Genomic DNA, 11,473 nt, shown 5'->3' on the forward strand with positions numbered 1-11,473 from the left:
CACAGCGACTACGCCTTTCTACGCTCTATGAATTTAAGTCGACTCAAACTGAATTGCTAATGTCACAAAAACATGTTCTGCCTGCCATGTCGCTGGCTTTGGTGAAGATTTCTTGTCAATTAAATAATTATGTTAATAAATTGGATAATTTCACACAACACACCCAATAACATCTCATAAAATTAATTTTGTCCGGCAACCCTGGGTTGGGAATCGCTGTTCTATAGCGCTTGACCTCATTGCTCTTGTAGCGCACATAGAGACATGCTTTCACATTGTCATTCACACCAGTAGACAATTTAGAGTCTTCAAATTATTTTTCCAGTCATGACCATACTTCATAGTTGGCTAGTCATACTGCAAAAAACATGAACTATGTGAACAGGACTTTTTATTGTTACCCTGGCATACAAACTTGTTATCAATCAAATTAAAGTGAACAGGCAGAGAAGTGAGGGTCTAGTTTCCGTATCTTGGCTTTATTTGATGCTGCAGTACATAAAAATATGTCCAGATACAGTGATTCGGTATGATAAATAATACTTGAAACAATAAATATCGATCATCTGCAGTCACGGGTGTTGAGGAAATAACACCACTACACTTTGTTAATGTCCTTTAGAGTTTATGTGGAGAAAAATAAATACAATTCTCTTCCAGAAGATTAAGGGTGTGCAAACAACATGTGTTCATTTCCATTCAGTAGCATCCCCAACCATACAAGGAGCGAAGTGAATTTCCATTGACTCTCGACTTATCGGTGCACTTGTGGTCATGTGTGGAGAAGACCTTAGATTACTATTAGATCAGTTGGACAGGAAGCCTGCCCCCACTGAGAATGGAATGTCTCCATCAGACTTACAAAAAAACAAAAAAAAAACACATACTGAAGCGTGAACAAAAAAACAGATATTACAACCATTACACAAAGCAGACAAGGAGTGTGTGAAAGAAGCCATAACAGTGCACAGTAACAGCGTACTTGTAGGATTTTAGACAAGCATTCCCAAATGTCAACACAAGCTGATGCTAACAGCTAAATAGTTGTGAGTGTTTCGGGTTAGACGTACAATGATGGGAGGAGACGACACCTAGTCTTGGTTAATATCTGAAAGTAACTTCCACTTTTTGCAACTTCATAGGTCTTCATGGAGGCCATTTGCCACAGCGGGACACAGAAAATACAAGGGAGTCGCTTGGGCTTAATGCACAGTGTTTTGTGACGTTTAGTTTGGGGTCGAGGTGGCCACGGACCACGGGGCGCTGCACTGTTCACAGAACGAGCTCCTTCTGGACGGCCCACAGTGTCTCGGCGCTCTTCACAAGCTGCTGCTGCTCCTCGGGCTTCAGGGTCATGTTGACGACGTCCGACAGGCCCGTGTTGCCCAGGACGCAAGGGATGCTCAGGAAGACCTCCTCTTGCACGCCGTACATCCCCTGCCGAACAACACACGCATTAATTGTGACATATTACTCATTTCTCACAATCCTATAAGAGCCCATGCAAGGACCGTCGCCTCACCTTTTATTGATTGAATGGGTGAACAAAAACAGCTCTTGTGGAAGAGCTTGTTTGATTGTGTACCTAATGAAGTGTCCTTTACCTTGATGAGTGTGGACACGGGGTGAACTTTGTGCATGTTCTTGGTAATGCTCGCCACCAGGTCAGCCACAGACATCCCGATGGCCCATGAAGTATAACCCTTCAGCCGGATCACCTCATAGGCCCTGCAGCACACGCACACATTGTCAGGATGTGACGCAATTTTGTACATTTTGAAATGCTGACATTTTTCATATGAGCAGTGTTGATAACGTGATGTTGATAAGGTATTATTGCCTGTAATCTCAGATCAGGAAGCCTATTGTCCTGCCATAATAACACTATGTGCGAGGCAGAAAAGTCACGTTTAGGTTTGGACATTGCATCATAAAACGAACCTATTGCTGCAATCTGAACGTTTGCAGTTTCTTGTGGAGATACTAAAGTCTAAGCGGAAGCTCAGAGGGGATAGAGTTTGTTGACCTCCCACTGCACATAGGACAAGCCCTTTCACTGTCCAAATAAAATGATGAAAAAGTGGATCCAGGCACTCAGGCATAAGGCAGGAGGACAAACAGAAAGCCTTTAATACACAATGGCGATGTCATCGTGTCTGCACCGACCAGCCCTCCTCAGTACAACAATGACATTAAGAGGCAAACTTGCTTTAAAACTAAATGTTATTTCTTGACTTTCAACACAGCATGAGACTCCGCCATTTCTTTCTATTGTTTCTACTGTGACTGTTTTATTGCTTGTTAATTATGTTATGTTCAACTGTCTTCTATTTGATTTTTACGTACAGCACGTTGTTTCATCTGCTGTTGCTTTTAAATTACTCCGTAAGAGAAATTAAGTTGAACTGAGTTGTTATGTACAATATAAGTGCTGATACACAGTCGTGACTGTATTAACATAGGGGTGGGGAAAATACAGCCACTCTCTTCTTTAAACCAGCCATCAATCATTTACAAAGCATTTTACAAACATTCACTTTTTTTTTTACCTTATCAATGAACGACCTGGCCTATGTGTCAGTTTAAAACTCTAATGTGGCCCTGGAGTATAAATGTTTGCCCAACCCTGGTATAAGTATATACAGTAGTGCTACGCTGTACAACTACCTGCCTGTTGGCTTTGCGCCATGTTCAAATTCCTCACTCGGGATAGTCAGTGACACTGAATTCACTTGTGGACTTTCAATTCAACTTTCCCGCTATCACACAGAGAAACGGAATGCAAGTACACAATGAGTTGCTTTGCAGAGTTGCGACAAAAAGTACTCACCCATCAACCACCATTCTATGCACCGCCTTCCAGTCTTCGCTATCTCCGTCAGCCCCCATTTTAGGGTTGAGGCCCTGAAGACTGACGCCGGCCACGTTCACGCCACTCCACACAGGCACTAAGAGAGGCCAAATAGCTCAGATAAAGTCAAATTTAATTTCTGGCCACTCACAGGATGCTAAATTTAAGCTGCACCCGTATATCGGCTCCCATTTTATTTATAGTGAGGAGCCACATACCACTGGAGTCCCCGTGCTCTCCGATGATCCAGCCGTGGCAGCTTGAAGGGTGGAGGGATAGTTTCTCTCCCATGAGGTGACGGAAGCGGGCCGTGTCCAAGTTGGTTCCAGAGCCGATGACGCGGTGACGGGGGAAACCGCTCAGCTTCCAAGCAACATAGGTCAAGATGTCCACTGAGAGGGGAAAAAGGGACAATAGGATGAGTCGACTGGGTACAACCCCTGGCGAATTCAGTTGTTTAAATTTGTAGAAAAAAAAAAAAAGCAGATCACAAACATGACACAAAACACAAGTCATTTTAAATGGAAACTTTTCTGACTTGGATGGCTGAGTGGTTAACACGGTTGACTTTCAACATGGGGATTCAAGATCCAAATCCCAGTCAGGGTGGTGGATGGCCCATCCATGGACCCAGCATCGGCTTAACTATTTCTCCCAATTCGGGTTACCTTTGACTCGGCGGTTTTAAGAATGTGGGAAGATTTGCAAAAGCAAATCAAACATGTCAACTTTCATGACGCTTGTACCAACATCTGTACCAAAATTTCAAATTTGCAAATGTAATCAACAACAGAGACATTGTAAGCATTTTCTTGTGACCAAACCGCTCATTACAGTAACTTAGACAAAAGTCGAATAAACCATTATTCTTGACTTGATATGGTTTCACAGTCCTAATGGCCCTCCAAGGGAAATAATAACTACAATGTGGCCCACAACAAAAATGAGTTTGACATCGCTGCCTTAAGTGGTGTACACATCCTATATTAAATGGTCCTGGTAGCACAGTTTTTTTTTCAATGAAGTGCAAATGCATATAGTGCTGAGAAGGATCAAGCCACACTATCTATTGCTCCGGATGGGAATGAATAGTGTCTTTCAAGTGTCCTTCCTTACCTGGGTTCGAGACAACCATCAGGATACAGTTGGGGCTGTACTTGACAATGTTGGGGATGATAAACTTGAAGATGTTGACGTTGCGCTGCACCAGATTGAGGCGACTCTCTCCCTCCTGCTGACGCGCGCCGGCAGTCACCACGACCACCCTGGACCCGGCAGTCACGCAGTAGTCTGGAGAATTCAAACACATACATGCCAATTTATAGATTGCCAGATAGTTGTTGTTCTCGTCCATTTGGTTTGTTGTCCTCTTTTCACCTTTGTCCCCCACAATCTTGTGCGCTTTCAGGAAGAAGGAGCCGTGTTGCAGGTCCAACGCTTCGCCTTTCAGTTTGTCCTCCATCACGTCCACCAGCGCCAGCTCATCACAAAGATCCTATATAAAAAAAATTCATGATACTGTATAAAGACTCATGATATTGTAAAAAAAAAATAAGCACGTAAGATTGAAAAAAAGAGCACAATATTGTGTTTTTGTACATATTAACGTCAGTGACAAAGAATAGGCTTGGCTAGTCATATTGTCTATTAGCACAAAGTACAGTATTACGGTTTATGTATTTCACAATGCTGTGCCCAGCTGAAGTGGGCGATAAGTAATGTTTTTTTAATGGAGGTGTGCTGCTCTGACCTTAACGCAGCGACAATACTGGAGCAATTTTATTATTGCAGTATTGCCGTTATCGTCACATCCCTAGTGGACATGTATATATTTTTTGTAGAGTGGTGTGCCATGGCTCAAGAAAGGCTTCACTGCTCTAGAGGGTGCGCTATCCATTATCTAAATTACAGAGAGACCCACTTAAAATTCCAAAAGAGGAATTGGAAAGCCCAAGAGCCACATCACACATTTTCATGCTGCCCAGCTTTTGCTTTTCGAAAGCAAGGGCCATCATCCACAGTGGCTCCATTATTCCACCGCTGGCACCGATTCAGCAAACAGAGAGTGAGAGGCCAATCCATACTGTGTGCATATGGCTGACTAGACACCAGACAATTGGCAATGGCATAAACTACAAGTCAAACAAAAGTAGCCCATTCCATATAACCGGTAGTAAACAGGAACTATAATGCAACCAGTATCTCTATTCTACTGTTGTGTTTTTTGTTTGCCTTGGTGTATCGCTGCATTGTATGACACCAAGACATGCTTGCAATATTAATCTTCTGACTTAAAAACATAATCAGGTATTGCAAGTCAACACCACTGCAAAGCACATCATCAATAGTGTTATATTCACAATCAGATGCTCACTGCACACATTCCTGTCTTGCTGTTTTTTTTTTTTGTCTCTTACCTTGAGCAAAACACTCATGGCTGTGGCCATGCCCACCATGCCGACGCCCACCACCGTCACCTTGTTCCTGCTGCTCCCTGGCTCCTCCTTCAGCACTTGGGTGATCAGTTTGTCTTTGGTGGCCATCTGTGGAAAGAAAAGTGAGAATGGATCTGCTAAATGGCAGCCAAATGGACATACAGTAGGTGGTGCTGAAACGCAAACAAGGGGGTTTAAATTATTTCGGGACATGTTCTATATCTTAATTGTTCATTACTGTAGCATGTTGCCAGTGGTTTAGAACAACAGCGTGAGCAGCACAGAGGCCTGGTGGTTAGCATGTTCGATTTCAGGCCTTTTTGTGTGTAGAGTATATGTTTTCCCTGAAGTTGTTCCTTGGTGCAATGTGAGCGTAAACACTAACTTGTTCGTCAAACTGTGCCCTGCTATTGTCTGGCTACCAATGGAGGGTGGAGCCTCCCTCTCAGCCGGAGTCAGCTCACTCGCTATATTAATGCGGACAAGCGCTGTAGAAAATGGATGAATGTTTCAGAATGGGATCGGCTCCAAGCTTACCCACGACACAAATGAGGACAAACTCTGTACAAAATAGATGGGCAGCTTGATTGTATCCAAATAAAAGGCTCGTTCAGGATAAGCCAAAGGCAAAATATGAGTAACAGCGCTCTGTATGACTGTTTACAAACTATGAATCACAATAATAAACATATTGTTATGAATGTCACTGTAACAGTGTACACCTGTCACTTGCTACCACAGATATTTCCAGTTTTTTTTTTTTTTTTTTTTTTTTTGCTGAGCGTTCTCATTGATTCCCGAGTCTCACTTCACCAGATCTCCATAGCAACCACTGCCTGGACAAGACCTCCCTGCTTCGAAACGTCTCTAGAGAGACACCGGTAATTTCTCAGGAGTGGAGGGAGACAGTGGAGGATCATGTGTACGTGCAGCACAGCCTATCCCCAGCTGACGTCACACACACAATACTATTTATGGTTCCTAGAGCGTTCACTACTTACAAGCAGTTGCATGTGGAGGGTTACACTCTAATGTGGAGAGTTCACACACAATCGCAGGATATACTGTGGTGGGAAGGATGTCAGCCCTTTCTGTCTGTGAGAGGTGTGCTGGGTTTCAACAAAAAAACTTTTACTGTAATCACTTTCAGCACAGACGTACACTGCCACTGATAGCTGACTTTTTTTAATAGTACCTTTTGTCGTATACGTTTTGGGTGAAATATGTCGGGCAATCAATCATTATCACCCTTTGAAGTATGTCTGAATGTGACTTCCAACAAATTAATAAGTAAATTCATGAAAGACATGCATACATACAAAAAAGGAAACCATTACACAAAAACAGCTATCATCGCATACCAGGGTGGGCTTTTTGGCATTTTTCCTATCACTGGCCAACTGGCGGTCAAAGAAACACGCAGCATTTATAGACAGACAGAAACACAGCATGTCACTAACATGACAGACAAACTTTCCACTTGGCATTCTTCAACTGTAATGTTGACCACTGGTACACGTGCAAGCTAATGACATCCAATAGATGAGATGGGCAATGAATTCTACCTTTAAATGTGTTACAATGTTTAGCTTTGGATGTTTTTTATTTTAACAATGTTATGACGGTTGTCTTGGTATAGAAATTCCCAGCATCTCTTCGATACCAAATCGGTGGAACAATTCACATTTAAATTCAGCATGTCGTGTTTTTAGCGTCCAGTTTTATGATACGGGTCTCTATATTGTGCATTAGATGCATTTGGTCAAACGGGAATTTCAAGATGGGAGACCACTGCCAGGGGAGAGAAGGAGGAGGGGCGCCTCCATTTTACACTTTTACTGGACGTGTAACACTGCAACACGCAATGACCCTCTGTGGCGATGCAGTCGGTTTAATCTTGTGTTAAGACCCTCTAGGATGGCAGGGTAAATAATATAAACGTCGAAAGTGGATATCATTTATACATACATTGTCGGCAACAAGTGGGAATTCACTTTATGATCCTGACGAGACTTCGTAGGTACCGCATCCAAGTCATGTTAACGCATCGTGTTGTAATATAGTATAGTAAAGTATATAACAGGCCCCACAAAAAAAAATCACAAGAAGCATAACAGTGTTACATATATTATAGATAGATAGATAAATATGACATGCAATCATGTAAGCAAGTGTATCACATCCTTTCCCGGTTGAAATAAACGTGATATTCCCGGAAATCACCTTTACTTTTACGACCGTTTAAAAACACGAGCTGGTTTATACAGTAGATTTTTAATTTGTCTTACCGTTTATGCTTCGGTGTAAAGGCTGGAATGCTTCTCGTAGCGCTGCCTTGGTTGCTGTCGCAATTCTCCCGCAGAAGGGGTACCGCTGGGGGAAAGGCTTGGATTGCAATTTAAACATCCTTCACGCTCCCTCCCTCCTCCCCTTCCTTGATGACGTTTGCGCATACAAATGAGAAAAAGTAGACAGGGGGCGCGGCCACCGGGTAGACTGTGCGTGCTGGGTGTCACGTCTTTGACAGGATGCGGAAGAAAGTCGTATGACACAGCCTGAAGAATTTCTAAATGCAATTAACGGCAGTGGCACCGGCACCGGTGTCAGAACGGGAATCCTGAACGGAACATGTGGGAAAGAACCAACAATACTAACCAATTTAACACTGCCTTGCGTCCACAGCACATGTGAAATGTCTGTACAACATTGAGCAATTGAGCGACGATTTCTTTTGTCATCGTATTGTAGGTAAAAATGTGGCCAGCCTCCGTGTATGTGTGTGTGTACGTGTGTGTGTCCGTGTATTTCTACACATCGATCTAGTGTGTAATTGAATGTTATGTATATGCAACATCGACTACTATCATGAAAAAAGCTCAATTTTGTCTGACTGCCAGAAATGGTGTCTGATTATGTGATTAACAGAGGGGCATAATACGGTATTGTTTTCAATTTAACTATTTTAACCACTACGTTAAACAAGATTCTCATTGTTTCAATGCAATATATAAGATCAACTAAAACTTAAAATAAATATTGTATATCAAATACTTAAGTAACCATTTGAGATCAATAAAAGGTAAACCCACAGATGAAAAACGTCTGAGTTGGGAAAGACATACACGTTTTCTCATTTTCTTGTAATGTAGACATTTTACCAACTTCTGGTTTATTTCCCCTACAAATAGATACATAAAACCTACACCCATACTCATATGGCTACAATTGTAAAAGGCAAATGAATTGAAATATGAAAAAACATGAAATACATTATTCAAATTAAATCGAATTGTCTGACAAAATCAGAATTACTGCGGTAACACATTTATTCGAGAACGCATGTGTACCTAATGAAGAATGTGCTGGCCCGCCAAGCAACATTTTCGTGATTTATTTCCATCATTTGCTTGATCAGTGCGGCTTTCGCGCCCCCAACTGTTAGCTTTTAGTAAGGACAACATAAAGGACATCTGGCGTAACAAAGTTGCTTCATCATCATTGCCCTTCCTTCCTTTTATACAGCGGGCTACTGTCGTGTTACAAGTAGTTACAACACCGCCATTCATTGAATTCATTTGCTCTCTACGATGTGACCGAGTTGAGTAATGACTGAGTTAAACCATAACTGCTCTGACAAGTTGCATGACTTCCCGACTTCATCATGGCTGTCAATCATGGATCTCGAACCTTTCAAAATTATGTACACCAGAATTAGAACTATGACTAGTGTCATGATGCAAAGCATATGAGCATTTGTTTGATGTCCTTGCTATCAGTTGTTAGGATACTCTTAAGATTATATCCCTTTTCAGGTCCATCTAGCAGTGTATTCTCCGTTTTCACGTCAAAACAGTTCAGCGCACTAGTGGAACATGTCTCACTATAGTAATGCCCCCCGTTAGTCACTTTGACCTATTAGTCCGAAATTAAACTTGAACTTTTGCTGCATTTTTGCCTTTAATTGTGAACATGAATATAAATGGCTGTTTATCCGTATGAGCCATTCAGTTGGCTGGCGACCAGTCAAGGTGGTAATAAGCACTATAGAAAATGAATGGATGTACTTTATGAAGCATAACAACATGGTAGAGAGAGAGGGAGAGATATGCAAGCCCATCAACCATTTTTCCAAACCGCTTTATCCTGACCAAAGTCGCCAGAGGTGCTGAAGCCTATGCCAGCAGTGTTCGTGGGCAGGGGACACCTTAAACCGGTTGCCAGCCAGTCGCAGGGCACACAGAAACGAACAACCAGTCGCGCTCACACTCACACCGACAGACAATTTGGAGTGTTCAATTGGAATATGGGAGGAAACCGGAGGACCCGGAGAAAACCCACGCAAGCACGTGGAGAACATGCAAACTCCACACAGGAAGGCCGAAGCTGGAATTGAACCCCGTACCTCTGCACTGTTAAGTCGACGTGCTAACCACACGACTACCGCCGTCCATCAACCAATGGCTCAATAAAAGCAGTTCACCAGAAGATGGTGCTATAATAAAGCTAAGAGAGAAAATGGATCTCAAAACTCTGATCAACACGAATGCATTAATTTATTGGAGAGGTTGAAATAACTGACAGTAGAAAGAAGAATCTGTCAAGGCCTTTGTCAAAGCTATGAATATTCATTTCTTGTCTAAGGTGTCCTAGATGCCATGATAACAGCCACATTCTCCTGTATTACCTCTATAAATTTTAGAATTAAGGTGTATTGTGTCCTCGACCTTTGAATGTTGCTGCTCTTTGAGTTATAGTAGTTTGCCACAGCTCTTTGTTTGCTTACCTTTTGTCATGGTGATGGTCCTGTTGTTGCACTTAGAGTAAAAAAAAAAAAAAAAACAGCATCCCTGCATCATCAAAGAGAACAAGCCATTTTCAACATATAGATTACGGAATAATATGGGCAATATGATTGTGACCTGACAACAGCGATATGGACAAACAATCATTCACATTCACAGTGACACCCATGGACAAAATAGAGCATGGGTTACCAACACGGTGCCTGCGGGTCTCCTCTACGGACCACATGAGTAGCTCATAGGCCTCGCACTTGCTGAGATTTATCATAGATAGAAATAAATTAGCGCACATTTATATTTATCTGTTTCTTGGCTTGTTTATTTTCATATTTCATGATGAGATTTTTGTCCCTTTCAAGGTGATTCAGCTGGGCGGGTATGCAGCACCCTGGTGCCCTCAATTGACGAGCCACCGCCGCTTCTTAGCATTGTTCAAAATCTCCTGGACTCTCTCCCTGTTACTTGTCTTGATTTTCATCCGCCTCCTTCCGGAATGTGAGACAATTTTATCCCGACTAGCCTTGCGGGACACCAAACGCTAGTGTGTCATGTTAGCTCCTCCATTCACTCCACAGGGTCAACACTTTGCTCTTGTGCAGATCATTGGGACCACAGTGTGTCTGCTTGGGAGTGATCATATACACCCCTCGCTGCTTGCTCTACACCGTACAGCAATCTAATCACCTCCGCACACCTGCCCCCTCTGTTGAGAATTGGGGCCAATGAACACAGAGCCATCAATCATGTGACGCCTAATTCACGATTCACACTGTTTGCGGTTTCTTGATTAATTTGTCTCACTCCTCTTCAACGCCTCCTTATCTCACCTTCCTTCCCATCTCCTCCACCTTCCTCGCTCCCTTTGACTTTTTATTCTGGGCCCTAACACTCTGCTTGCGATTGAGAACATCCCCGCTGGAGCTCCTTTTATTACCCACCCACATCCAGATTAAGCGGGGTAATAATATAGCAATCAACAGCAATTACACACTGATAAACCCAGGCAGATCTCTGCTGTGTACAGCAACAAAAGTGACACTTTTACACAAATTGAATGTGTTTTAATGTAGGATGAAAGGGTGTGTGACTGTACGTATATTTGCATGTGTTAGCGAAGTAGGGCAAATTCATTGTACCTTGTTTTGCCTGCAGTCCCAATCCCTTCCTTATTATCACCACTAAAATAAAACCCAAGTTCCCTGCAGGTCATAATTAGGTGCTAGTTAAAGCTCGATTGGACAGATTGTATCCACATCTGTGAAGTTATTATTGAAAAATATGTGCACCAGTGAAGTACAGCGGAGCAAGTGAATCATGAAACATCATATACAGTCCAGTGATCTTGTCACTGCTTGAGTTCATATATATATATATATATATATATA

At 42.4% G+C, this 11,473-nt stretch overlaps 1 protein-coding gene across 1 annotated transcript; it reads right to left on the reverse strand.

Moving 5' to 3' along the window:
• Nucleotides 1-458: 458 nt before the first annotated feature.
• Nucleotides 459-7,707, reverse strand: ldha (lactate dehydrogenase A4). The gene is made up of 8 exons (XM_019893991.1): nucleotides 7,575-7,707; nucleotides 5,269-5,394; nucleotides 4,229-4,346; nucleotides 3,968-4,141; nucleotides 3,070-3,243; nucleotides 2,831-2,948; nucleotides 1,605-1,728; nucleotides 459-1,437 (listed from the first exon to the last, which is right to left on the reverse strand). The coding sequence occupies exons 2-8, from the start codon at nucleotides 5,392-5,394 to the stop codon at nucleotides 1,273-1,275; spliced, it is 999 nt and encodes a 332-aa protein (XP_019749550.1). The 5' UTR covers nucleotides 7,575-7,707; the 3' UTR covers nucleotides 459-1,272.
• Between the last annotated feature and the right edge of the window lie 3,766 nt (nucleotides 7,708-11,473).

Source organism: Hippocampus comes, unplaced genomic scaffold (assembly GCF_001891065.2).
Source record: "Hippocampus comes isolate QL1 unplaced genomic scaffold, H_comes_QL1_v1.1 scaffold104, whole genome shotgun sequence".
Classification (NCBI taxonomy): Eukaryota; Metazoa; Chordata; class Actinopteri; order Syngnathiformes; family Syngnathidae; genus Hippocampus; species Hippocampus comes.